This window comes from Bubalus bubalis, chromosome 1, assembly GCF_019923935.1.
Source record: "Bubalus bubalis isolate 160015118507 breed Murrah chromosome 1, NDDB_SH_1, whole genome shotgun sequence".
In the NCBI taxonomy this organism is placed as follows: Eukaryota; Metazoa; Chordata; class Mammalia; order Artiodactyla; family Bovidae; genus Bubalus; species Bubalus bubalis.
Window position 1 is genome coordinate 180,112,547 of NC_059157.1, and position 27,981 is coordinate 180,140,527.

The following is a 27,981-nucleotide window of genomic DNA, read 5'->3' on the forward strand; positions in this document are numbered from 1 at the left end:
TTTAAAAGAACAGAAAATGTTCCATTTTATGCTATTCCTTCATTATTAATTTTCAAATAATACTTAAGAGTCCCATTACTTATTTTGTTTCCATTAGAGTCCCATTACTTATTTTGTTTCCATTATGGTTGACATTTTATACATCAACAATCTTATAGACGTATTTTTCATTTATTTTTGGTTGCACTGGATCTTCGTTGCTTTGCACAGGTTTTCTTTAGTTGCAGTGAGCGGGGGCTGTTCTCTAGTCACACCGTGTAAGCTTCTCACTAAGGTGGCTTTTCTTGTTGCAGACAACAGGCTCTAGGATGCATGGTCTTTAGCAGTTGCAGCACACGGGCTCAGTAGTTGTGGCGCTCGAGCTTAGTTGCTCTGTCGCATGTGAAATCTTTCCAGACTAGGGATGGAACCTGTGTCCTCTGCATTGGCAGGTGGATTCTTAACCACTGTACCACCAGGGAAATCCTGGACTTATTATTTAAATATTAAATTTATATTAAGATGAATTGGTTAAAATATGTTAGGAAAAAGCTGGAGAAATGAAAAGATCATTGAGACAGTAGGAAATAAGGATTTAAAGTTTAATATTAACATTAAGAAAAATATTATTTAGTTTTATGAAATAGTCCTAATATTTCCTGAGAAAGAGGAATACGTGGATTTACTTTGGGAACAGTTAATTTAGTTTTAGAGTGACCAGTTTTTGTCTTGTGATCAAGTAGTTGCCCTCGATACATTTTCTGTATTTGGTTCTCCTTGACACTAGATTTGATTTAAGTCATACCTGAATGGTTTAGTGGTTTTCCCCACTTTCTTCTATTTAAGGCTGAATTTGGCATTAAGGAGTTCATGATCTGAGCCATAGTCAGCTCCCGGTCTTGTTTTTGCTGACTGTATAAAGCTTCTCCATCTTTGGCTGAAAATAATATAGTCAATCTGATTTCGATGTTGGCCATCTGGTGATGTCCATATGTAGAGTCTTCTCTTGTGTTGTTGGAAGAGGGCGTTTGCTATGACGAGTGCATTCTCTTGGCAAAACTCGATTAGCCTTTGCCCTGCTTCATTCCGTACTCCAAGGCTGAATTTGCCTGTCATTCCAGGTGTTTCCTGACTTCCTACTTTTGCATTCAGGTCCCCTATAATGAAAAGGACATCTTTTTTGGGTGTTAGTCCTAAAAGGTTTTGTAGGTCTTCATAGAACCATTCAACTTCAGCTTCTTCAGCGTTACTGGTTGGGGCATAGACTTGGATTACCGTGATACTGAATGGTTTGCCTTGGAAACAAACAGAGATCATTCTGTCGTTTTTGAGATTGCATCCAAGTACTGCATTTCAGACTCTTTTGTTGACTATAATGGCTACTCTATTTCTTCTAAGGGATTCCTGCCCACAATAGTAGATAAAATGGTCATCTGAGTTAAATTCACCCATTCCAGTCCATTTTAGTTTGCTGATTCCTAGAATGTCAGCGTTCACGCTTGCCATCTCCTGTTTGACCACTTCCAATTTGCCTTGATTCATGGACCTAACATTCCAGGTTCCTATGCAATATTGCTCTTTACAGCATTGGACCTTGCTTCTATCACCAGTTACATCCACAATCGGGTGTTGTTTTTGCTTTGGCTCCATCCCTTCATTCTTTCTTAAGTTATTTCTCCACTGATCCATTCAGTGGATTTCTCCACTAAATCCATTAAATTATTTCTCTACTAAACCATTCAAGTATGACCTAAATCAAATCCCTTATTATACAGTGGAAGTGACAAATAGATTTAAAGGACTAGATCTGATAGATGGAGTGCCTGATGAACTATGGACAGAGGTTCGTGACATTGTACAGGAGACAGGGATCAAAACCATCCCCAGGAAAAAGAAATACAAAAAAGCAAAATGGCTGTCTGAGGAGGCCTTACAAATAGCTGTGAAAAGAAGAGAAGTGAAAAGCAAAGGAGAAAAGGAAAGATATATCCATTTGAATGCAGAGTTCCAAAGAATAGCAAGGAGAGATAAGAAAGCCTATCTCAGCGATCAATGCAAAGAAATAGAGGAAAACAATAGAATGGAAAAGACTAGATCTCTCTTCAAGAAAATTAGAGATACCAAAGGAACATTTCATGCAAAGATGGGCTTAATAAAGGACAGAAATGGTATGGACCTAAGAGAAGCAGAAGATATTAAGAAGAGGTGGCAAGAATACACAGAACTATACAAAAAAGATCTTCACAACCCAGTTCATCACGATGGTGTGATCACTGACCTAGAGCCAGACATCCTGGAATGTGAAGTCAAGTGGGCCTTAGGAAGCATCACTACGAACAAAGCTAGTGGAGGTGATGGAATTCCAGTTGAGCTATTTCAAATCCTGAAAGATGATGCTGTGAAAGTGCTGCGCTCAATATGCCAGCAAATTTGGAAAACTCAGCAGTGGTCACAGGACTGGAAAAAGTCAATTTTCATTCCAGTCCCAAAGAAAGGCAATGCCAAAGATGCTCAAGCTACCGCACAATTGCACTCATCTCACATGCTAGTCAAGTAATGCTCAAAATTCTCCAAGCCAGGCTTCAGCAGTATGTGAACCGTGAACTCCAGATGTTCAAGCTGGCTTTAGAAAAGGCAGAGGAACCGGAGATCAAATTGCCAACATCTGGTGGATCATCGAAAAAGCAAGAGAGTTCCAGAAAAACATCTATTTCTGCTTTATTGACTATACCAAAGCCTTTAACTGTGTGGATCACAATAAACTGTGGAAAATTCTGAAAGAGATGGTAATACTGGACCACCTGACCTGCCTCTTGAGAAACCTATGTGCAGGTCTGGAAGCAACAGTTAGAACTGGATATGGAACAACAGACTGGTTCCAAATAGGAAAAGGAGTACATCAAGGCTGTATATTGTCACCCTGCTTATTTAACTTACATGCAGAGTACAGCATGAAAAACGCTGGACTGGAAGAAACACAAGCTGGAATCAAGATTGCCGGAAGAAATATCAATAACCTCAGATATGCAGATGACACCACCCTTATGGCGGAAAGTGAAGAGGAACTAAAGAACCTCTTGATGAAAGTGAAAGAGGAGAGTGAAAAAGTTGGCTTAAAGCTCAACATTCAGAAAACGAGGATCATGGCATCAGGTCCCATCACCTCATGGCAAATAGATGGGGAAAAAGTGGAAACAGTGAGAGACTTTATTTTTCTCGGCTCCAAAATCACTGCAGATGGTGATTGCAGCCATGAAATTAAAAGATGCTTACTCCTTAGAAGGAAAGTTAAGACCAACCTAGACAGCATATTCAAAAGCAGAGACATTACTTTGCCAACAAAGGTCCATCTAGTCAAGGCTATGGTTTTTCCAGTGGGTATATATGGATGCGAGAGTTGGACTGTGAAGAAGCCTGAGCGCCGAAGAATTGATGCTTTTGAACTGTGGTGTTGGAGAAGACTCTTGAGAGTCCCTAGGACTGCAAGGAGATCCAACCAGTCCATCCTAAAGGAGATCAGTCCTGGGTGTTCATTGGAGGGTCTGATGTTGAAGCTGAAACTCCAATACTTTAACCACCTTATGCGAAGAGCTGACTTATTGGAAAAGACCCTGATGCTGGGAAAGATTGAGGGCAAGAGGAGAAGGGGACGACAGAGGATGAGATGGCTGGATGGCATCACCGACTCGATGGACATGAGTTTGGGTAGGCTCTGGGAGTAGGTGTTGGACAGGGAGGCCTGGCATGCTGCGGCTCATGGGGTCACAAAGAGTCAGACACGACCGAGCGACTGAACTGAACTGAGCTGAGAATATATATTTTCCTTAAGAGATCTTGTGAATGTCTCTTTCCTTTCCTGCCTTATCCTTATCGTTCTATTTAATATTCCCTTCAAATGGCCCCATTGTTCTGATGGAGCAATGTCAAAGCATCTGATACCCTGGAGGAAAGTACTGTCTATAGCAGATATATGTGATGGCTTGGTAGGCATCCAGTATTAGATCTGAGGACAGATTTATGGTAGACTTGGTCTCTTTTCAGTCATGTGTAACAAAACTCTGTGCCCAAAGATTGCTAACTTTTGAAGATGAGTTAACAACATGGACTAAATTTGATGTGTTGCAGTCAGTGTGTATTTTTTGTCAGTGCAATTTATATACAGTCATTGTACACTTGGGGACATTTTTTTTAACTGTAGTAGAATAATATCCATAATATAAAATATTGTGGCATACATATAAAGATTATTAAGATTTTTAGGTGATAGTTTACACTGAAGAGTTATTAAAAAGACCCCTTTAAAGCTCACTTGCATAAATTTATTAATCAGATCCCTGCCTCTGTCCTTTGCCTCTCTCTGTTCAACATGCCACCACTGTGCATCCAGTAAAGCTTTTTTATTTTTTGTTTTAACAGTGATGGATGTGATTTATTGATAAACTGATTACTAATAAAAGTAAGTTTTATATTAACTTCCTTACAATTCAAGTAGGTCACTGAATGAAGAAAGCAAAGGAAAGCAAATCCCCAGTCCTTAACCTCTAAATGTTACATTTCCTTCCAGCTTACCCAAATATACAAATATATGAATGACTGTGTATGGAGCTATACCATTAAATTTACTTGAGTAGTGTCATTTTTTTTCTTACTTAAATGTTTACTTATGTAATTAGAAAAAATTAAAGAACCATCAGTTTGAAATTAGAGCAGTTAACACAAAGGGGTAACAAACTAAAAAAGTCAAATGGCTAAAAATAACTCAGTTATAAAAGTACAATTTATAGTATCATTTATCTCAGTAAAAGAAACAAAACCACTAAATATCTTTCCTTCTAGATAAGACTGTTTTCTCTGCAGAAAGGGGAAAAAAAGCAACTAATAATTTGCAACTATAATCCAATATAACTATTATTTACTCCAGCAGCATCAAAAATACATGAACCACACAGCACAAAAATCTCCCTTTAGAAAATTATTGTATTAGTTAAGCTCTTTATTCTTGCTGTGAAGTTAGTTTCATTTGATAGGCCACAAAAGTTTAATTGGCACATTTTACATAAGAATAAAACAAAGTAAGTCATTCTTCTTTTTAAAAATTATGGGATATTCCATTCTCAAAGAACAGTCCCAGATACTTTGTTCATTATATCAGTGTTCTACCATAAGCAGTCAGGCTTTTTAAATGATCACTAAGTATTCAAATACGTGAAGTTTATCAATGCTGTGTACACTGTTAACTTCTTTTGAAGATTTGAAGATTTGTGTACATTTTATAATATGATACAATTTTGTACTGAAGAATTTTTTTTTTTTTAAAGATAACCTACAGTACATATAGTTAATTTGCCTCACAGAACTTAGAGATACGGTATAAACATTTAAGAACCACAAGAGTCCACTGTGGTTCAACTTGAATGGAGATTTTCTTGAACCTGTACAGAGGTTACTGGTTCAAGACCATATTCCAGAGTGACATCAGCACAAGATTCTGTTGTAAGACTCTACTTCTTTAAAAAAGAGCACACTTGGTTATGTTGTTACTCAGTTGCTAAGTCATGTCCAACTCTTCTGCGACCCTTTGGACTGTTGCCCACCAGGCTCCTCTGTCCATGGGATTTCCCAGGCAAGAATACTGGAGTGGGTTATCGTTTGCTTCTCCAACAGATCTGCCCAACCCAGGAACTGAAAGTGCATTTCCTGCAATGGCAGGTGGATTCCTTACCACTGAGCCACCAGGGAAGCCCTACACTTGGTTATACATGGTTTTTAGCCTTGAGCTACAGTTATGCTACAAATCCTTCCTACCCTCCCAATCGAAGTTAGTCATGTGGAGCTGTGTACCTTCTCTTGAGCACTGTTCCCCAGTCAGAATTAATATGTGGAGATGTGTACATTCTCTGAGCACTGTTCCCCAAAGTTAATCACGTGGAGATGTGTATATTCTCTGAGCACTGTTCCCCAATCAGAGTTAGTGATGTGGAGATGTGTACCTTCTCTGAGCACTGTTTCCCAATCAAAGTTAGTCATGTGGAGATGTGTACATTCTCTGAGCACTGTTCAGACAGTCCTTGGTTTTCTAGCTCTGATGGAGATCTCAAAGGCGCTCAGAAGTCCGTGTGCTTACATTCAGGCCAGGATGAACTTTGTGAATGCCACTTTCCTCCATTAGTGACAGGCCACAGATTCCAAAGTGTACATGCAAAGCATCTAAATGATTATCTGGCCACTTGACAAATCCCCCTATGAGTCGATCTTGAGTTGATGAGATGTAATTTTTGTTTACCTCAAAGTTAGAATATTGGAAATTTAGAGTTGAGTTGCTCCCACTCAAAAAAAAAAAAAAAAGGTATCTTTTGGCTTATTAGGTCTTTCATGATAACCATTTTGTTGTCTCATTATATACCACTTCTTCATCCTGTTCAGTGCTATTTCTGGAAAAGCTTCTAGTTTACCCATCAGGCACAGTGATGCAATGCCACAAAAAGTTGACCCTCCATGAGATTTAAGTCCAGCTCCCTGTGCAAACTCATTGCATAGGACATACTTTCAGTATAGTTGATGGCTTTTTTCATATCCATGCCAGACCAATTGTTGAGTATATGGCAAATACAAGAAGCACAGTTAAGTTCAGTTACTCAGTTGTGTCTGACACTTTGTGACCTCATGGACTACAGCACACCAGGCCTCCCTATCCATCACCATCTCCTGGAGTTTGCTCAAACTCATGTCCATCGAGTCAGTGATGCCATCCAACCATGTCATCCTCTGTTGTCTCCTTCTCCTGCCTTCAATCTTTCCCAGCATCAGAGTCTTTACCAGTGAGTCAGTTCTTCGTATCAGGTAGCCAAAGTAATGGAGCTTCAGCTTCAGCATCAGTTCTTCCAATGAATATTAAGGTTTGATTTCTTTTAGAATTGACTGGTTTGATCTCCTTGCAGTCCAAGAAACTTGCAAGAGCCTTCTCCAACATCCAAAAGCATCAATGCTTTGGTACTCAGCTTTCTTTATAGTCCAACTCTCATATCTGTATATAACTACTGGAAAAACCATACCTTTGACTTATACAGACCTTTGTCAGCAAAGAAATGTCTCTGCTTTTCAATATACTGTCTAGGCTTGTCATACCTTTTCTTCCAAAGAGCAAGTGTCTTTTAATTTCATGGCTGCAGTCACCATCTGCAGTGATTTTGGAGCCCAAGAAAATAAAGTCTCTCACTGTTTCCGTTGTTTCCCCATCTATTTGCAATGAAGTGATAGGACCAGAAACCATGATTTTAGTTTTTTGAACATGGAGCTTTAAGCCAGCTTTTTCACTCTCCTCTTTCACTTTCATCAAGAGGCTTTTTAGTTCCTCTTCACTTTCTGCCATTAGCGTGGCATCATCTCCATATCTGAGGTTATTGATATTTCTTCCAGCAATCTTGATTCCAGCTTCTGCTTCATCCAGCCTGGCATTTCACATGGTATGCTCTGCATATAAGTTAAATAAGCAGGATGACAATACTCAGCCTTGATGTACTCCTTTCACGATTTTGAACCAGTCCATTGTTCCATGTCTGGTTCTAACTGTTGCTTCTTGACCTGCATACAGATTTCTCAGGAGGCAGGTAAGGTGGTCTGGTATTCCCTTCTTTTTAATAATTTTCCAGTTTGTGGTGATCCACACACTCGAAGGCTTTGGTGTAGTCAGTGAAGCAGATATAGATGTTTTTCTGGAACTCTCTTGCTTTTTCTATGATTTAACAGATGTTGGCAATTTGATCTCTGGTTCCTCTGCCTTTTCTAAATCCAGCTTGAACACCTGGAAGTTCTCGGTTCACGTATTGCTGAAGCCTGGGTATACAAATTACATGTCATTTTTACTGCCTTCAGGTAAAAACTTTCATCTTTTAGCTGAAGGGTTCTCTAACCTGCTAAGCAAGCATCTTCATTTACTTGCCTTAAGTCAATCTCCAAGAATAACTAGGAATGAAAGATCAATGTAGGTCATTGCTATGTGGCCACTATTGTGAGGGTGAACTGTTCAAGGATTCTTTGATGGATTGAATGAATACCCAGATACGAAGAGCCTCAGAAACCACAGTGATTTAGATTTGATCTGTCTTCTGTGGGAAAGACCTGCAGGGAGTAAATCCAGTCAATTATATCATCCCTGTTCACCACATGCAAGGAGTCCAACGTTTCAAGCATGGAGAGTGCAAAAAATGCAATAGTCAGTTGCTCACCTCAGCCCTTGCACCTTAGCTCATGGGAGCATGGGTGACCTCAGGCTGGCAGGGAGTAGAGACAGTGCCAGGTGGGTGGCTGTGCAGCCCCCCTGAGGGTGCTGCGTGGCTCCACAGCACCTTTCCACAGGACCAACCTATGTTGCACACTCACTGTGGCCACCAGTTACCTCCTGCAGGCAGCGCTGGAAGAACTGCATGTGTTGGTCCCATAGGAGATCCAGCCGCTCATCTTCCATGGCTGCCATGCTGCTGCCAGTAAAGCTTTTTTAAAGTAACACAATGCTATAGATACTTGTTTCAGCTGTGGTTAGTTGGAAAGGGGTTAAAAATATGTCTGAAAAATTAAACTTGGTAGAATATTATAACTTCAAAAATTGGATATTCAAAAAGGGGTATATATTAATAAAACCTATATCTTGAATACAGCATAGTGTTAGTTTTGGAAATTTGTGAAAATTGTTTAGTTAATGTCTATGAAAATTGAGTTAACTCAAGCCTCCACTTCCAGGAATGTTACTTCATGATATTTTGATCTTCAGAGTGAACTCTTAAAAGAACTGGTAAAGAGAGATCCAAACTCCTTCCCTGTGGTTTTCAGAACTTCCTGTCCCTTATCTTCTTGTTTTATCTATTGTTGTTGTTCAGTCCCCCAGTTGTGTCCCACTCTTTGTAACCCCATGAATTGCAGCATGCCAGGCTTCCCTGTCCTCTACCTCCTAGAGCTTGCTCAAACTTGTGTCCATTGAGTCGATGATGCCATCCAGTCATCTCATTTTCTGTCAGCCCTTCTCCTTCTGCCCTCAGTCTTCCCCAGCATCAAGGTCTTTGCCCGTGAGTCCGCTCTTTGCATCAGGTGGCCATAGTATTGAAGGTTCAGCTTCAGCATCAGTCCTTCCAATGAATATTCAGGGTTGACCTTTTTAGGATTGACCGGTTTGATCTTGTTGCTGTCCAAGGGACTCTCAAGAGTCTTCTCCAGCACCACAGTTTGAAAACATCAATTCTTTGGCACTCAGCCTTCTTTATGGTCCAACTCTTATATCTGTACATGACTACTAGAAAAACCATAGCTTTGACTATATGCATCTTTGTTGGCAAAATGATATCTCTGTTTTTAAATATGCTGTTTAGGTTTGTTGTACTTTTTCTTCCCAGGAGCAAGTGTCCTTTAATTTCTTGGCTGTAGTCACCATCCACAGTGATTTGGAGCCCAAGAAAGTAAAGTCTGTCACTGTTTCTATTTTTTCCCCATCTATTTGCTATGAAATGATGGGACCAGAGGCCATGGTCTTCATTTTTTGAATGTTGAATTTTAAGCCAGCTTTTCCACTCTGCTCTTTCACCCTCATCCAGAGGCTCTTTAGTTTCTCTTCACTTTCTGCCATGAGGGTGATGTCATCTGCATATCTGAAGGTGAAGGTGAAAGTTGCTCAGTCGTGTGTGACCCCATGGACTGTAGCCTGCCTATTTCCTCTGTCCATGGAATTCTCCAGGCCAGAATACTGGAGTTGGTAGCTATTCCCTTCTCCAGGGAACCTTCCCAACCCAGGGATGGAACCCAGGTCTCCCACATCGCAGGTGAACTCTTTCCTCTTTACTGAGTTCATCTGAGCCACCAGGGAAGCCCAGCATATCTGAGGTTATTGATATTTCTCCTGGCAGTCTTGATTCCAGCTTGTGATTCATCTAGCCTGGCATTTCTCATGATGTATTCTGCATATAAGTTAAATAAGCAGGGTGACAGTATATAGCCTTGATGTACTCCTTTCCCAACTTGGAACCAGTCTGTTGTTCCATGTCTGGTTCTAACTGTTGCTTCCTGACTTGCATACAGGTTTCTCAGGAGGCAGGTAAGGTGGTCTGGTATTTCCATCTGTTTAGAATTTTCCACAGTTTTTTGTGATCCACACAAAGTTGTTAATTAGTCAGTGAAACACAAGTAGATATTTTTCTGGAATTCCCTTGTTTTTCCTATGATCCAACAGATGTTGGCAATTTGATTTCTGGTTCCTCTACCTTTTCTAAATCCAGCTTGTACATCTGGAAGGTCTCAGTTCATATACTGATGAAGCTTGGCTTGATTTTGAGCATTACCTTGCTAGCCTGTGAAATGAGCCCTATAATGTGGAAGTTTGAACATTCTTTGACATTGTCCTTCGTTGGGATTGTAGTGAAAACTGAGCTTTTCCAGGTTGTCACTGCTGAGTTTTCCAAATCTGCTGGCATATTGATCTTTGTACAGTACTTCTGTGTATTCTTTCCATCTCTTCTTGATCTCTTCTGCTTCTTTTAGGTCTTTACTGTTGCTGTCCTTTATTGTGCCCATCTTTGGATGAAATGTTCCTTTGATATTTCCAGTTTTCTTGAAGAGATCCGTTGTTTTCCTCTATTTCTTTGCATTGTTCACTGAAGAAGGCCTTCTTCTCTCTCCTTGCTATTTTCTGGAACTCTACATTTAGTTGTGTATATCTTACCCTTTCTCCCTTGCTTTTAATTCTCTCCTTTCTTCAGCTATTTGTAAAGCCTCCTTTGGAAGGCTTTCCAAATTTGGAAAACCCAGTAGTGGCCACAGAACTGAAAAAGTCCATCCTCATTCCAGTTCCCAAGAAGGGCAGTTCTAAAGAATGTTTAAACCTCTGGACAGTTTCACTCATCTCCCATACCAGTAAGGTTATGCTCAAAATGCTGCATGCTAGGCTTCAGCATTATGTGAACTGAGAACTTCCAGATGTCTAAGTTGGGTTTAGATAAGGCAGAGGAACCAGGTGTCAAGATTGCCTGCATTGGCTGAATCATAGAGAAAGCAAGGGATTTCCTGAATAACATCTACCTCTTGTTTCATCAACTACGCTAAAAGCCTTTGACTGTGTGGATCATAGCAAACTGTAGAAAACTCTTAAAGAGATGGGAATACCAGATCATCTTACCTTTCTCCTGAGAAACCTGTATGCCAGACAAGAAGCAACAGTTAGAGAACCTTGTATGGGACAACTGGTTCAGGATTGAGAAAGGAGTACAAGGCTGTTTATTGTCACCCTGTTTATTTAACTTGTACACAGAGCACATCCTGAGAAATGCCAGACTGGATGAGTTACAAACTGGAATCAAGTTTGCCAGGAGAAATACCAACAGCCTCAGATATACCGATTCTAATGGTTAGAAAGCAAAGAGGATCTGAAGAGCCTCCTGATGAAAGTGAAAGAGGAGAGTGAAAGAGCTGGCTTAAACCTCAATATTAAAAAGCTAAGATCACAGCATCCAGTCCCATCACTCATGGCAAATAGAAGGGGGAAAAGGCAGAAGTGGTGACAGATTTCCTCTTGGGCTTTAAAATCACTGCATATGGTGACTGAAGTGAAGTTCAGTTGTTCAGTCGTGTCTGACTCTTTGCGACCCCATGGACGGTCACCTGCTAGGTTCCTCCGTCCATGGGATTTTCCAGGCAAGAATACTGGAGTGGGGTGCCATTTCCTTCTCCAGGGGATCTTCTCAGCCCAGGGATCAAACCTGGGTCTCCCGTGTATGGTGAACGCAGTCATGAAATTAGACAAAGACTGCTTCTTGGCAGGAAAGCTATGACAGGCCTAGACAGCATGTTAAAAAGCGAAGACATCCATATAGTCAAGGCTCTGGTCTTTCCAGTAGTCACGTACAGTTGTGAGAGCTGGACCATAAAGAAGGCTCAGCACCAAAGAATTGATGTTTTCAAACTGTGGTGCGGTAGAAGACTCTTGAGAGTCCCTTGAACTGCAAGGAGATCAAACCAGTCAATCCTAAAGGAAATCAGCCCTGAATATTCATTAGAAGGACTGATGCTGAAGCTGAAGCTCCAATACTTTGGCCACCTGATGCGAAGAGCTGACTCATTGGAAAAGACCCTGATGCTGGCAAAAATTGAGGGCAGGAGGAGAAGAGGGCGACAGTGGATGAGATGGCTGGACAGCATCATCAATGCAATGGACATGAACTTGGGCAAACTCCAGGAGATGGTGAGGGATAAGGAAGCCTGGTGTGCTGCAGTCTTTAGGGACATGACTTGGCAGCTGAACAACATTCTGATTATCTGCTTCTTGACTGAGCTTTGAGAATTCTTATCTTCCAAAGAATTTGTCCATTTCATCTGAGTGTCTAAACTTATTGAGAAAAAGTTCATAATATTGTCTTACTACTTAACACCTGTAAGAACCTTTAATGCTATCACCTTTCTCATTCATTATATTGTTAATTTATAACATTTATTTCCTTTAATCTGGCAAAAGATTTATCATTAATGATATTCTCAGAGTTAAGAATTGTTTTCACTAATTTTTCTGTTTCATGTTTCATTGACTTCCATCTAATCTTCATTATTTCCTTTCACCAACTTACTTGGACTTTAATTTTTTCTTGTTCTAGTTTCTTCAGGTGAAAATGAAAGTCACTAATTTAAGACTTTTCTTCTTTTCTAATATTTATGTTTAATAGTATACATGCAGCATCCCACAAATTTTGAAATGTGTTTTTATTTTCATTCAGTTCTAAGTACTCTGTAATTTTCCTTTTGATTAATTCTTTGACACATGAGCTATTTGGATGACATGTATTATTTAGTTTCTAAATATTTGAAGATTTTCTAGATTTCTGTTTCTGATTTCTAAATTCCATTGTATTCACAAAACCCTACTTTGCATGAATTAAATCCTTTAAATTTTTTGACTTCATCATGGTCAAGAATATGGTCCACCTTAGTAGTAAATATTCCATGTGGACCTGAAAATACACATTCTGTTGTTGTTGGATGGAATGTTCTATAATTGTTAGTTAGATCGAGATGGTTGATACTGTCTTTCAAATCTATATCCTTACTGATTTTCTGTTTTATCAATTACTGTAAAAAGGGCATGGGAATATGTTCAATGATCTTTTTAAAGGATTTAAGCAATGAAAAAAAAAGGTTGCACATATTTACCCATGCAGTTACTATGTCTGGTACTCTTTGTTCCTCTTTTAGAGCCATATATCCATTTGACATTATTGGTTCCTATTGGACTTCCTTTACCAGTTCTTATAGTGTGTATCTGCTTGTGATAAATTCTTTCAGCTTTTTTATTTCTGGAAAAGTCTTTATTTCTCCTTCATTTTTTGAAAGATATTTTAGCTGGATATTTTTCTTACAGTAGATGTTGAAGATGTTTAAAGATGTTGCTTCCCTGTCTTCCCCTTTGAATAGCTTCCTTTGAGAAAGTATCTTGGTTCCTCTGTATATTAACATTCTTTTTTCTGGCAGCTTTTAAGATTTTCTGTTTATCAGTAGTTTTGAACAATTTGATATATTCCGTAAATTTATTCATGCTTATAGTGTTTGAGGGTTGTTGAGCTCTTAGATCTGTTGCTTTATAATTTTAATCAAATTTGGAAACATTTCAGTTGCTATTTCTTCATCATTCTTTCTGTCCACTGTTCCCTGCCCCATATCTCCACTGCATGTTTTTGAGGACCCCACTTACAAATATATTCAGCAACCTGAAGTTGTCCCACAGGTCAATGAGAGATCCTTCTTTAAGAATTTTCTGTACCTTCTCTCTCCTATCTCTTGCTCTAATCCCATCTCAGACGAGGTATACCTCCTCCTATGCCAAACTATACCTTTACCTGGATTTCTGGGCCCATTCACCTATCATTGCTTGGACCTTTTTTCCAGTAATCATATGTCCAGTTTCTTTGTTCCTATTGCTTCCTTGCCTAAAACCCAAACAAACTCAATAAAAGAAAACACAATAAAACCTCTCGCTCTTACCAGCCCATTAAGGTACAATCCTTCCACTCCTCCTCATAACTGAACTTCTTCAAAGTGTAATCTATTTATTGTCTCTACTTTCTCATCTCCCACAGGGCCATGACAATCATATCTATCTTTATTGATTTACTAAACCTGCTTGTTTAAAAGCCCCCAATGATTTCTTCATCCTTTCTGACCATTGCAGGTATGTTTAGAGACTAGAATCTCCTTGAAATTATTTCCCTCCTTGGTTTCTGAGACACAGCATTCTCTGGATTCTCTTCTTACTTTTCTGCTTTATTTCACTGTTCATCTTTCCTTTCTCACTAACTAGAAGTCAACATTCCCTATGTTCTTCTCTTGGCTTTCTTCTCTTTCTATTTGCTTCTTTATACCTCTGAGAACCATAAGCTCTCTGTTTATTCAGTCACCACTTTCATGAAGCTGATGCCCAATTTATAATATCCTGCTTCTGTGTCTTTCTAGAAGTCCAGACCTACACTCCACCCATCAGTATCTTGAACTCAACATGCCCTATAGCAAATCAATCATGTTTTCTCCCCAAACCAGACAGTCTACTTGTTGTCGTCAATTGAGTTGCATCTTCACAGTGCAAAGATTATACTGACATTTTCAGAAACATGGGCCCTGGGTACAAAAGCACAGTAGATATCTATGCAATGTATCTAATAGTTAAGAGGGACACCTTAGGCCACAAAGGTCAATTAATAAATCATTTACTCATAAATAACAACTGTAGTCGAGGGAGCAGATGGGATCTCCGAAGGGAAGTCTGACAAAGCGAGTAATACAAAGAGAAATAGGAAGATTCAACATGGAAATAGAGGGTAGAAGAGGACAGTGTGAGGCCTTCTGAGATCCTTTTATATATGCGGCTCTCCAAGGATAAGACTAACACTGCTGGGTGTGAGTGATCTTAAAATAAATGCCCCCTATTTGGCAAATCTAATACAGTTATGTAAAGTTTAAAAATAAAATAAAATTAAAAAAAAAAAATAAATAAATGCCCCCAAAGGCACATGCCCATGTGTGTGCACAAACACACATTATCAACTTCAATTCTGTAAATATGGAATACCTGCTAAAGGAAAATAATTAAAACAGAGTTCCCCCACTGCCAGTGGAGGTGATGGAATTCCAGCAGAGCTATTTAAAATCCTAAAAGATGATAATCTGAATACCCCATATCTATTTAAAAGATGATTTTTTTTTTTTTTTTGGCCATGCCGTGTGGCTTGCACTGTCTTGAACCTAGGCCGTCAACAGTGAAAGCTCAAGAGTCTTACCCACTAGATTGCCAGGGAATTTCCCCAAAATTTAATTTTTAGTTAAAAGGCTGCCCCAAAAGAAAACTTTAGGTCTGTATTAAACTGGGGCACTGGTGAATGCCTTGAAACGTTTAAGGAAGAAATAATACAAATTCTATACAATTTCCTTCAGAAAGTTGAGAGAATACTTTTCTATTCATGCTGGGGCTTCCCTTGTCACTCAGCTGGTAAAGAATCCACCTGCATTGCGGGAGACCTGGGTTTGATCCTTGGGTTGGGAACATCCCCTGGAGAAGGGAAAGGGTACCCACTCCAGTATTCTGGCCTGGAGAATTCCATGGACTGTATAGTCCATGAGGTCACAAAGAGTCTGACATGACTGAGCGACTAACGCTAATAACTCATTCTCTGATGTCAGCAGTACCTTGAAACATCACCGAAGAAGACTACATATCATTATCATGGTCACAAATGTAAAAATTGAAAGTTTAGACTCCATAAGTATATTTTAAAATAATATTATGACCACATAAACTTTATCCCAAGAATACAAGCTTTTTTATCGTTTGAAAAATCAAGCAGTGCAATATACCATATTAACATACTAAAAAAAGAAAAACACATGATCATCTCAGTAGATGCAGAAAAAGTATTAGAAAAAAGTCCAAAATTCATTTCTAATAAAAATTTCTAGCAGTCTAGGAATAGACACAGAAATTCCTCAGTCTGGTAAAGGGCATCTACACAAAACAAAACACTATAGCTATTACTGTACTTAATGCTTAAAGGCTGAATTCGTTTTACCTAATACCAGGAACAAGACAAGGACGCCTACTCTCGTCAGTATTGTTCTCAAGGTTCTAGCCGGTGTACTGAGGCAAGAAAAGGAAACAAAAGGCAAGAAAAGATTGGATAGAAAAAGGAACTTTATTTGTGGACAACTTAATTGTCTATGAAGAAAATTGAGTAAATGAGTTTAGAAAAATTTAGAAAAATGAGTTTAGAAAAATATAAGATCAGTGTTCAAAAATCAGTTGTATTTCTATATACTAATAAAAATCAGATATTAGAGTTTTTTGAAAAAAAAATAGCATAATGTATGAAATTCTTAGAAATATGACAAAAATTGGGAAAGATTTTTATGATGAACACTAGGAAACATTGTTGAGAGAAATTAACACCCTACATAAATGGAGTGCCGTACCTTGTTTTTTGGCCAGAAAACTAAATATTGAGATGTTCTCCAAGTTGATCTATAGATTCAACACATTTTCAAAGAAAATATTTGCAGACTTTAAATGTTTTCTGTAGAAGTTGATAAGATTGATATGAAAAGATAACTTTTCACTTCACAGAACACTTTGAAAAAAGGACATTATGGGTTTGATTTCAAATTACAATAATCAGAACAGTTTGGTATTGGCACTAAGATAGGTAGTTCAGTGGAGTAGAATAGAGTGTCTAAAACTTGACCTACATATGTATGGACAGTTAATTTGCAACAGAAGTGCTAAGGCAAGTCAGTGAAGAAAGGATTATCTTCTAAGTAAATGGCCCTAGAGCAACTGGATATCCAGCTACCAGGAAAAAAAAAAAAAGGAACGTCAATTCATAACTTGTTCCATGTACGAAAGTTACCCCAAAGTAAATCACAGACCTAAGTGCATGCATGACCTAAAACTATAAAACTCCTAGAAGAGAACAGTAGATGAAAATCTGTGGGGCTTTTCATTAAGCAAAGATTTCTTAGATAAAACACCAAGTAAAGATCTGTAAAAGAACAAATTAGACTTTATCAAAATTTGAAACTTGTTCTTTTTGAAATTGTGTTGAGAGAATGAGAAGACAAGTCACACTTAGAATATGTTTGCAAATCGTATATCTATGGTAAAGGACAAATTTTCAGAATATATAAAGAGCTCTAGACATTCAATACAGGCATTCCCCACTTTTCAGAAGTTCGCTTTATGTGACTTTGCTTTTACAAAAGACCTTTGTTAGTATACGGATTTTCACAAACCAAGAGAAATCCAAAGAGAATTTTGGTTTTACAAAAAAAGGTAAAAATCAAAATAGCTTTCAAGTGTTTTGCAGCAGCAATTATAGAGGCATCTCTCACCCTAACTACCCTAACCAAGAGTGGCCTTGCCAAGCTCCTTACCCAGGCACTACACTTAGCATATCAGCATCAAGCCACCATAGCTCTTAACTGTGTTTGTGAACATCTGTGATTTATCTTGATTTATATTGTGTATGTGTTAGTAAACTGGTCCTAAAGTAATTACTGCCTCACTTTATACCATTTCAGTGTATAAACTGTTTCATAGGAATGCTCTACTTTAAGACAGCAGGGGAAACTTGTAATAAAAAAGCAACCTAAGGGACTTCCCTGGCAGTCCAGTGGTTAAGATTCTGTGCTTCCAATGCAGGGGTTTTGGGTTTCATCCCTGATTGGGGAACTAAGATCACACATGCAGGCTGGAGGGCCAAATAAGTAAATATAAAAGGAAAAAAAAGCAACTCAATGTAAAAAAAAAAAGGGGGGGGGCAAAATATCTAAACAGATGCTTCACCGGTGAAGATACATAGATGACAAATAGGCATATGAAAATATGATTAACATTAGTCATTAGGAAAATACAAACTAAAACTACAATGAAATACTATTACACACCCGTTACTGTGGCTAGACCAAAGTGTTTGCAAGGATATGGAAAAATGGTAGCTCTCTTACACTGCTGATGGGAATGTAATATGGTCCATTCACTTTGGAAGGCAGTTTGGCAGTTACTTAAACAGTTAAATATATACATACCACATCGAGTCATTTTGCTCCTAGGTAAATGAAAGCATGTGTCCTTACCAATACTTGTACATAGATATCCATAGCAGCTTTGTTTTTGTAGCTAAACCAGGAAATAATCCAAATGTCTATCAACAGGTAAAAACAGCTTTATTCATATCCTGTTCAACGATGAAAAGTTGATACATGCTACAATCATGAATGAATCTCAGAATTGTTATTCTGAGTGAAAGAAGCTAGGAAAGGTGTACAGTTTGAATAATTCCATTTATGTAAAATTCTGTAGTCCTTGGGTCAAGAAGATCCACCTGGAGGAGGGCATGACAACCGACTCCAGTATTCTTGCCTGAAGAATCCCATGGACAGAGGAGCCTGGCAGGCTACAGTCCATAGGATTGCAAAGAGTTGGACACTACTAAAGTGACTTAGCATGCATGCAGTAGAAAATGCAAACTAATGTTAATGACAGAAAGCAGATTGTTATTTGGAAATAGTAGGGGTGGTAGTGGAGAGGATGAGGGGGAAAGGATTAGAGCTGTAAGAATCTTTTGGAAGTGATGGATTTGTTTATTGTCTTGATTATGGGACTTGTTTCAGAGGTATAAATATACATGTGTGAGAATATAGCAAATCAGTTTATTATATGTTGGCCATACTACAGTAAAAATAAAAACTGTCATCTGTCTTTGCTGTCTGACCATCACTGCTACCTCATCTAAGACTATTTCCTAAATTTGCAGGATCTCTAGGTCTAAAGATAGACGAGTCTAAATATCTCTTAAAAATGTTGACTTTCTAGGCCTCCAAAGTATGAAGATGGGGCTGGGGAATCTGTATTTTTAACAAACATTCCAGGTGACTCTTCTTATTACTCAAGCTTGGAAAGCACTTGTCCCAGATTAAATTAATGCTACTTTGGTCATCTGAACCTATTTCCATATATGAAAAAAGGATGTTAAGTTTCTAGTGTTAACAGACTTTTTAGCCATAGAACACTTGATGCTCTACTGTGGTCAGATGAGATCATTCAGAATTGGACAAATTTTTTTTCTCATCATATATAATATATTGAGATCAGCCTTGCTTTATAAATACCTGAAGTAACAAAATGAAAATCTCTGAATAGTCCCAACATTAGTGAACATTCTATCAAAGAGTAAAAAAGAATTTTATTTATATACCTGTTGACAAGTCACATCAGTGTGTTAGTGAACATCACATGTTATTAGTGAGAAAAGGTATTTTATATCTTTTGTGTATTAAGCTATAAAATAACACAAGTTGGAGAAGAGGATTAAGAGAAATAGAAAAACATTGTTACTCTCTACATGTTCCTTAAATGGACATAGCAATACATTTTACATAAAACTCTGGGGAAAACAGCCTGACCTTCTTACTGCCCCCTTTCCAACAACATCAAACAAGTGGAAATTATAGAATGTCTGTCTAAATTTAAAATAGTTCAGTTATCAGAAGACTTTAGAGAACAAATTTTCCACAAATCGTCCTTGTGCTATTTGGTCTTGATTTTTTTTGTTTTTTTAAAGAGGGTTGGTGAGCCAACATTAATCACTTTTTGTGTTGTTGTTAGCTTCTAAGGAAATGAAACTGCAACTTTCCATTTGGCTTTATTGTTCTTTTTTTGGTGTTTATTAGTGCTGCAATTTGTAATACAGGAACTGTAGATGGTGCTTAGTGATAATATGGACAAAACAATGTGAAAGAAGTACTTGTTAAAGCTTATATATGTTACACTGTTACCTGTGTACACTCTAGGTCACAGATACCACCAGCATTACTGTCTTACAGTCAGAAGTTGTTAGAACTTCTCTTGTCAGTGGATGGGGTTACTGAAGTGGCAGCATCCAGTTCTTACCAATTCTCATTGTTTCTTCCTCCAAGGTTGTTTGGATTGATTATTCCTTCCCCACAGCTGCTGCCCCCATGAGTGAATAACAGATCTGTCTCATCTTGTAAGGGCTCTGCTCCATCTGTGTAGTGAACTACTTTCCCTGTGGAAATAGGACACTACTTTAAAAATTAATCATTGCATTGACTAATTACTGTCATTATTAATAGAGTTTATATAAAGTTTCAGTTCAGTTCAGTCCAGTCGTTCAGTCGTGTCAGACTCTTTGCAACCCCATGAACCGCAGCACACAGGCCTCCCTGTCCATCACCAACTCCCGGAGTTCACTCAAACCCATGTCCATCGAGTCGGTGATGCCATCCAACCATCTCATCCTCTGTTGTCTCCTTCTCCTCCTGCCTTCAGTCTTTCCCAGCATCAGGGTCTTTTCAAATGAGTCAGCTCTTCGCATCAGGTGACCAAAGTATTGGAGTTTCAGCTTCAACATCAGTCCATCCAATGAACACCCAGGACTGATCTCCTTTAGGATGGACTGGTTGGATCTCCTTGCAGTCCAAGGGACTCTCAAGAGTCTTCTCCAACACCACAGTTCAAAAGCATCAATTCTTCGGTGCTCAGCTTTCTTTATAGTCCAACTCTCACATTCATACATGACCACTGGAAAAACCATAGCCTTGACTAGATGGACCTTTGTTGGCAAAGTGATGTCTCTGCTTTTGAATATGCTGTCTAGGTTGGTCATAACTTTCCTTCCAAGGAGTAAGCGTCTTTTAATTTCACGGCTGCAATCACCATCTGCAGGGATTTTGGAGCCCAGAAAAAGAAAGTCAGCCATTGTTTCCACTGTTTCCCCATCTATTTGCCATATAAAGTTTAAAGGCAGACAAATACCTGTGTGTAAGCTGGCACTTTCTTTTAACTTTATTAATTTGAAATAATTTTTCCATTTTTAAGCAGAATAGAATATTACTCTTAAACTGGTAAGTTTATGGAAATTTCAATAGACTCTGTCTCTGTGGAGATCTTAAAAATACAGACCCATCTGCATCTGATCCTGTTCTCTTTCCTCCTCCCAAAGTATAGATCTCAAGGATGGCCATTGCTCTACCTAGTGGTAACAATTAATGAAAAAGATATTAAGTTCCAAAAAGTTTAACTCTTTGGTTTGGTTATTTAGGATAACTCTGGTCTAAATAAGAATTGAGAAGTGTTTCATCGGCCCCTGTTTTCTGAAAGAGTTTGTATATGATGGTGCTGTGGTTTCAGTTGTGTTCCCCCAAAAGATACATTGAAGCTCTTGACCCCTTTACCTCAAAATGTGACTTTTTGGAATTGTTAGAGATATAATGTTGAAATGAAGTCATAATTAAGGTAAACCCTAATCCAGTATGACTGATGTCATTATAAGAAGAGACACTGGCCTGCAAGGGGAGAATGATATGTGAAATAGAGGTAGGAATTGAAGTACTACAGCTGCAAACTGAGGAACACTTAGGATTGCTGGCAAACCACCAGATGCGAGGAAGAGGCAAGGAAGGATTCACCCCTACAGGCTTCAGAGGGAGAAGAGCCCTGCTGACACCCTGCTTTTGGACTTCTAGCCTCCAGAGCTGTGAGATAAATACCATTGTTCAAGTCACCTGGTTTGTGGTGCTTTTTATGGCATCCCTAGCAAACGAATAATAGGCTTGTATTATTCTTTTCTTTCAAGCTTAATAGAACTCACCCAGTGAAATTGTTTGGATATAGAGTTTTCTTTGTGGAAACATTTTAAATTGTGAATTCAGTTTCTCTAAAAAACATTACTGAGCTATATATATTTTCTTTTTTGGTGTCTGTTTTGGTAATTTGTGTATATCCAGGAATTTGTTCATTTCATCTAAGTTGTTGAATTTATTGGCATAAAGTTGAGCTACTTGTAATATTTTTTGACATCTGTAGGGTCTGTAATGATGTTTCCTTTTTTATTCCTCATTTTGGTTCTATCTTTTTGTTTTCTTTGATCAGTCTAGCTTAGGGTTTCCTCACTTGGGGGCCATTTTGTACCCTCTGTCCTGGGGGTTTGGGCATTTGGCAGTATCTAGAGGCATTTTCAGTTATCACTACTTGGGGCATCTAGTGGCTGAAGGCCAGGGATGCTGCTGAACTAAACATCCTGCCATGCACAAGGCAGCCTCTTGCAAAGGAAATTCAGTCACTCCATAATGTCAGTAGTGCTGAGGTTAAGAAACCTGTTCTAGGATTTACAATGTACACATCCTGCTTTCAAATATTATGCTACTTCATATTTAATATAAGCAGCTTACAATACATTGTTTTCACTCATCCCTACCCATCCTTTATGCTGTTCTGGACATACATTTTATTAGGTTGATGCAAACATAATTGTGGTTTCGGACCATGAATTTTAAATCATTATAACTAGACACAAACACATCTTTGTTAATCAAAATAGGAAGCATTACAATCAACACATTACAATCAACACATTACAATCAACATTACAATCAACATTACAAACACATTACAATCACATTACAAACACATTACAATCAAAATTACAAAATTACAAAATTACAAAATTACAAAAACATTACAAACACATTACAATCAACACATTACAACATTACAACATTACAACATTACAACATTACAACAACATTACAATCAACACATTACAATCAACATTACAATCAACATTACAAACACATTACAATCACATTACAAACACATTACAATCAAAATTACAAAATTACAAAATTACAAAAACATTACAAACACATTACAATCAACATTACAACACATTACAATCAACACATTACAATCAACACATTACAATCAACACATTTTGGCCAGAAATAAGTTTGTTTATTCCTATAACGTAAAAATCCATTCTTTGGGATTCAACAAACTCTCAGGAAAGCATTTTCTGCCTCCTGCTGGTTATGGAAGCATTTTCCCTGCAAAAAGTTGTAGAGATGCTTGAAGAAGTGGTAGTTGGTTGGTGAGAGGTCAGGTGAATACGGCAGATGAGGCAAAACTTTGTAGCCCAATTCGTTCAACTTTTGAAGCATTGATGGTGTGACGTGAGGTCTGGCGTTGTCATGGAGAAGAATTGGGCCCTTTGTGTTGACCAGTGCCAGCAGCAGGCATTGCAGTTTTTGGTGCAGCTCATTGATTTGCTGAGCATGCTTCTCAGATGTGATGGTTTTGCTGGGATTCAGAAAGCTGTTGTGGATCAAACAGGCAGCAGACCAGCAAACAATGTCTGTGACCTTTTGGTGCAAGTTTGGCTTTGAGAAGTGCTTTAGAGCTTCTTAGTCCAACCACTGAGTTGATCATCGCTGGTTCTTGTATAAAATCCACTTTATATTGCATGTCACAATCTAATTGAGAAATGGTTCATTGTTGCATAGAGGAAGAGAAGATGACACTTCAAAATGACAATTATTTTGATTTTTGGTCAGCTCATGAGGTACCCACTTACCAAGTTTTCCACCTTTCCAATTTACTTCAAATACCAAATGACTGTGGAATGGTCCATGTTGAGTTCTCCAGCAGCTTCTCATGTAGTTGTCAACTGACGATGACCGGCCACTGCGCTTCTCATTTTCAAGCCTCTTGTCTCCTTTGCAAAACTTCTTGAACCACTACTGCACTGCACATTTGTTAGCAGTTCCTGGGCCAAGTGTTGTTGGTGTTGCGAGTTATCTCTACCGCTTTACAACCCATTTTGAACTTGAATAAGAAAACTCCTCGAATTTGCTTTTTATCTAACATCATTTCCCTAGTCTAAAATAAATATGAAACAGCAAGTAATAAGTCATTAGCAAAAAAAATAAATAAGTGTACGTTAAAATGATGTATGACATAACGACATTTATTTAACAGTGTATTCCAGTATCAAATGGTAAATTTCAGCAATGCAAAAACCGCAGTTACTTTTGCATCAACCTAAAACTTCCATTTCTATTATAAACCCCACAGTACATGGGATTTTGCTTTAAACAGTCTATTAAGGAAATTTTTAAATGAGGAAAAAATACCTGGTTCATATGTTTTCAGCCTTCTTCATGCTTTGACTAGATCCAAATTCCCATCGGTGTTTTTTCTTTCCACATGAAGAACTATTCTCATGTGTCTCACAGTGTAGGTCTGCCAGTGGCATATTCTCTCAGCTTTTGTTTGAAAACCTGTATTTTGTCTTCATGTTTCAAGTATATTTTTGCTTACTATAGAATTCTTCGACAATTTAAAAAATACTCTAAAAGATACCATTCTACTGTTTTCTTGTTTGTCTAGATTATAATAAGAAATAAAGCTATTGTTCACTAATATATCTTTTAAAAATCTGTATACTTTAGATAATATTTCTAGATTTTATTATTTTTAAAAAAATAGCTTAAAATTTAATGCATTGTGCTTAAATGTTTTAAACAGACCAGTTCTTGTGTTTTCCTCTCCTCTTTTTTCCTTTCCTTTTTTCCCCCCATCACTTATAAAAAGTGTATTTTTTGCAAGTTATTTCTTTGAACCTGTTTCCTCATCTGTAATATCAGGCTACCAGGTTTGTTGTGAAGGAAAAATGAAAAAAATGAGAAAAAATGAAAAAAGAAAGTCTAGAGCTTGAAGGGATTCATAAACATGATAGCATGGTACACAGATATCATCCTCCTTATGCACCTTCAGCTCTCCTGATCTCAAGGCTCACGCGTGGTAGCAGATGAGTGGGTATCCCAGTCTGAGTCCTTCCCTGCCTCATGGCAGCAGCTGCATGTAGACATATTCCTGCCAGGCACTCCCCATATGCCCTCCATCCTCCCCAGAAGCCGCAGCTGAACTGAGGAGCCCGGTTGGACCATGACTAAGCACTGTTGCCACTGCTTATGATTTCTGCTCCTACCAATAGTTTACGTGTTGATTTTAAATAAATCTGGTCTTTTACTCAAGCAAGGTTGAAAGATATTCTTCCCGAATACTGAAATTTCCTGAATTTCTGTTAATTTAAATTATTTGAATATAGTAAAAATCCATGACATTGTATTTTACACGATTTACATTTTCTACTTCTCAACTATGCAGGCTAGCCATGGTATTTAAAGTAACACATTTAAATATTAGGAAAATTTTAGAAATAACAATTTTGAGTGGTGGGGCTTGTAATCAACAATAATTCTTTCCAGTGGCTCTAATTACTTTACAATATACAATAATAATATTCATATTAAAGGATGCATTCATTGAAGTGTTCTTTTCTGTTCAACAAGAGAATCGACTAACTGGATGTGTCAAGAGTTGATTGATTTGTTATTTTTTATCCGTACCTGGCCACAAGTAGCAGCATTCTGACAACTGTGTTAAATACCCCCTCATGGTGTTGCTGCCCTTCTTCTCAGTGGGCCTTTGGAGTGACGCTGTGGGAACTCATGACTCTGGGGCAGACACCCTACGTGGATATCGACCCGTTTGAGATGGCCGCATACTTGAAAGACGGTTACCGGATAGCCCAGCCAATCAACTGTCCTGATGAACTGTAAGTTTCTTTCTGGGCTTGAAGACATGGGTTGGATTTCATTTACAATGATTGGATGAAAGCAATAAGAACAGGTGTCCATACTAATACAGAGACTACTCTTATGAGAATCATACCTCTTTGGACTTGAATTATAATCCTGTAGAGAAACCATAAGCTTCCCTGATGGCTCAGTGGTAAAGAATCCATCTGTAATGCAGGAGATGCGGGTTCAATCCTTCGGTGAGGAAGAGGAGGACATGATAACCCACTCCAGTATTCTTGCCTGAAAAATCCCATAGACAGAGGAGCCTGGTGGGCTCCAGTCCAAAGGGTCACAAAGACTTGGACACGACTAAGTGAGCATGCACACAGAGAAACCACAAAGTCAGCCAAACTCATTCACTCTTGAGTGCATTTGACATTAGGACTTTTTTGTGTCATATTTGTAGTGATTAATCCAAGATACTCATTTGCATAGTGAGAAAACACTGAACATGCTGTTAGTTATTCAGACACCCAGTCATGTCCAACTCTTTGCAACCCCATGGACTGCAGCATGCCAGAACTCTGTCCTTCACCATCTCCCAAAGTTTGCCCAAGTTCACGTCCTTTGCATTGGTGATGCCGTCCCACCATCTCATCCTCTGATGCCCTCTTCTGCTTCTATATAGAGCCTTTCCCTTTGCCATCTGGCCTTGCCAGCTGGTGTGAATTGATATACGTGTAAGGAAGACATTCTGGTCTAGTGAGTGAAATGTCTCCTGTCTCCCGCTTTTACCACATAGCTAGTCTTCCCATACAGTGGGATCAGAGTGGGCAGGAGGCTCTTCAGGGGTGATGCAGTGCACAGTGATTAAGTCTCAGTTCCAGAATCCCCTGAGGTTTTTATACTGTGGTGAGGGGGCAGCTTTGTATAGATTTTACTATAGATCCAGGGATCTTACAGCTTAGTTACAGCTTCCTCTTCCTCCAAGTTTTTTCTCTCACAGCTTACATACAGTTGACCCTTGAACAGTGTGGGTTTGAGCTCTGCAGGTCCACTTCCATGTAGATTTTTTTTCAGTGATAAATGTTGCAGTGTCACACAGCCTGTGGCTGGTTGAGTCTGTGGATGTGGAGGAACTGGGGATATGAATGGCTGACTGTAAGTTATATGCAGATTTTTGACTTGTGCAGAGGGTCAGCTCCCCTCACCCCTGTGTTCTTCAAGAATTAACTGTGCAGGATAAAGCAGATTATTATTTTGACTGTGTTTTAAATAGTTACATAAAATCTCTACTTGCTGGTATATTTTGACATGTTTCAGAATTGAAATCCACATGTAATGTCCAGATAACTCATTTTTGCTCTGCGAAGAGATTGATTTTTAATATGTCTTCCTCTCCACACCCACATTTAGACTGAAAACGTAGCTGGTATCATATTGATCAAAAGGTTAAGAGTAACACCTTGTGGAAAAACCCAAACTTTTTGGCCAACCCTGTATATCGTCAATAGGCAAATTTTCTGGTTTTGTCACTGCAGATTTGCCGTGATGGCTTGTTGCTGGGCCTTAGATCCGGAGGAGAGGCCCAAGTTCCAGCAGCTGGTCCAGTGTCTCACAGAGTTCCATGCAGCCCTGGGGGCCTATGTCTGACTCTGCCGTCACAGTCTCACAGCGTCAGGAGGAAGGTGCCTGCCGGGCCTGCTTGGAGCCAATCTTGGATGCCACATACGTCACGCAGCGCCACAGAAGCACATTTGTCTTCCAGAACACCGTGCCTTAGGAATGCTTTAGAATTTGAACTTTATAAGACAGACTTAATGATACGGAATATTTTCTAGATATCACTTTTATTAGATTGAACTGAAAATGTTTGTGTAAATTTTTTGGCCAAAATTTTTTTTAAACATAGTTAACTTTGGACTAGGGTACATTGTTACAAAATAAATAAACAGTTTTTAAAATTGTTTAAACATGGATATTTGGAATAGCTATCTTAGTGCCAACTGCTTTTTATTTTTTTACTTCATCAATGTAGGTGATTCACCTTTAAAGTTTTTTGTTTGTTTTAATGTCACCAGTCTTGGGAATGGTTTGTCTTCAAGATGCAGTACTTTTTCGTAGGAAAAGAAAAACACAAAAAGATGTTGGTTTGCCTTGTACAGGAAAACCTAATGTTGGAGGAAGAAAACTTAAAGAAAAGCTAGAGAGGAAAAAAGAAAAATACTTACTAGAAATAGAAACTGGCCTTTCATGGAAAATTGTTTCTTTTTAAATTTTTTTTTTAATGAAAAAGGGTTCTGCTTTCTTATTTTGGGGGAAGTAGGAACTGAGTTCATTGAAACATCTCAAATTTGGCAGAACCTAGCATTTCTGAGAACCAGGAGTGGGCTTGGGGGCAGGTCAACTGTAAACAATGGTGATTTTATTTATTTTTACTCTTTGGAAAAGGAGATAACAGAATTCCAGAAAGTGAAATCCTGTTTTTATAGTTAAGACTCCCTTTTCTTGCACCTAGAATAGTGCTATGCACAGAATGGGTGCTTGAATTGTTGT

General features: G+C 38.5%; 1 protein-coding gene and 1 pseudogene across 2 annotated transcripts in view; one reads left to right on the forward strand and one right to left on the reverse strand.

The window, feature by feature from the left end:
- Window positions 1-27,398, forward strand: part of RYK (receptor like tyrosine kinase) — a 114,055-nt gene extending 86,657 nt beyond the window's left edge. For both annotated transcript variants that reach the window (XM_025291526.3, XM_025291532.3), the window contains exons 14-15: window positions 25,324-25,460; window positions 26,967-27,398. In XM_025291526.3, the coding sequence (XP_025147311.2) occupies window positions 25,324-25,460; window positions 26,967-27,078 (249 nt within the window). In that variant the 3' untranslated portion in view covers window positions 27,079-27,398. The remainder of the gene's footprint in view (window positions 1-25,323; window positions 25,461-26,966) is intronic.
- On the reverse strand, window positions 6,003-8,452 carry LOC102400110 (annotated as a pseudogene).
- Window positions 27,399-27,981: the final 583 nt, after the last annotated feature.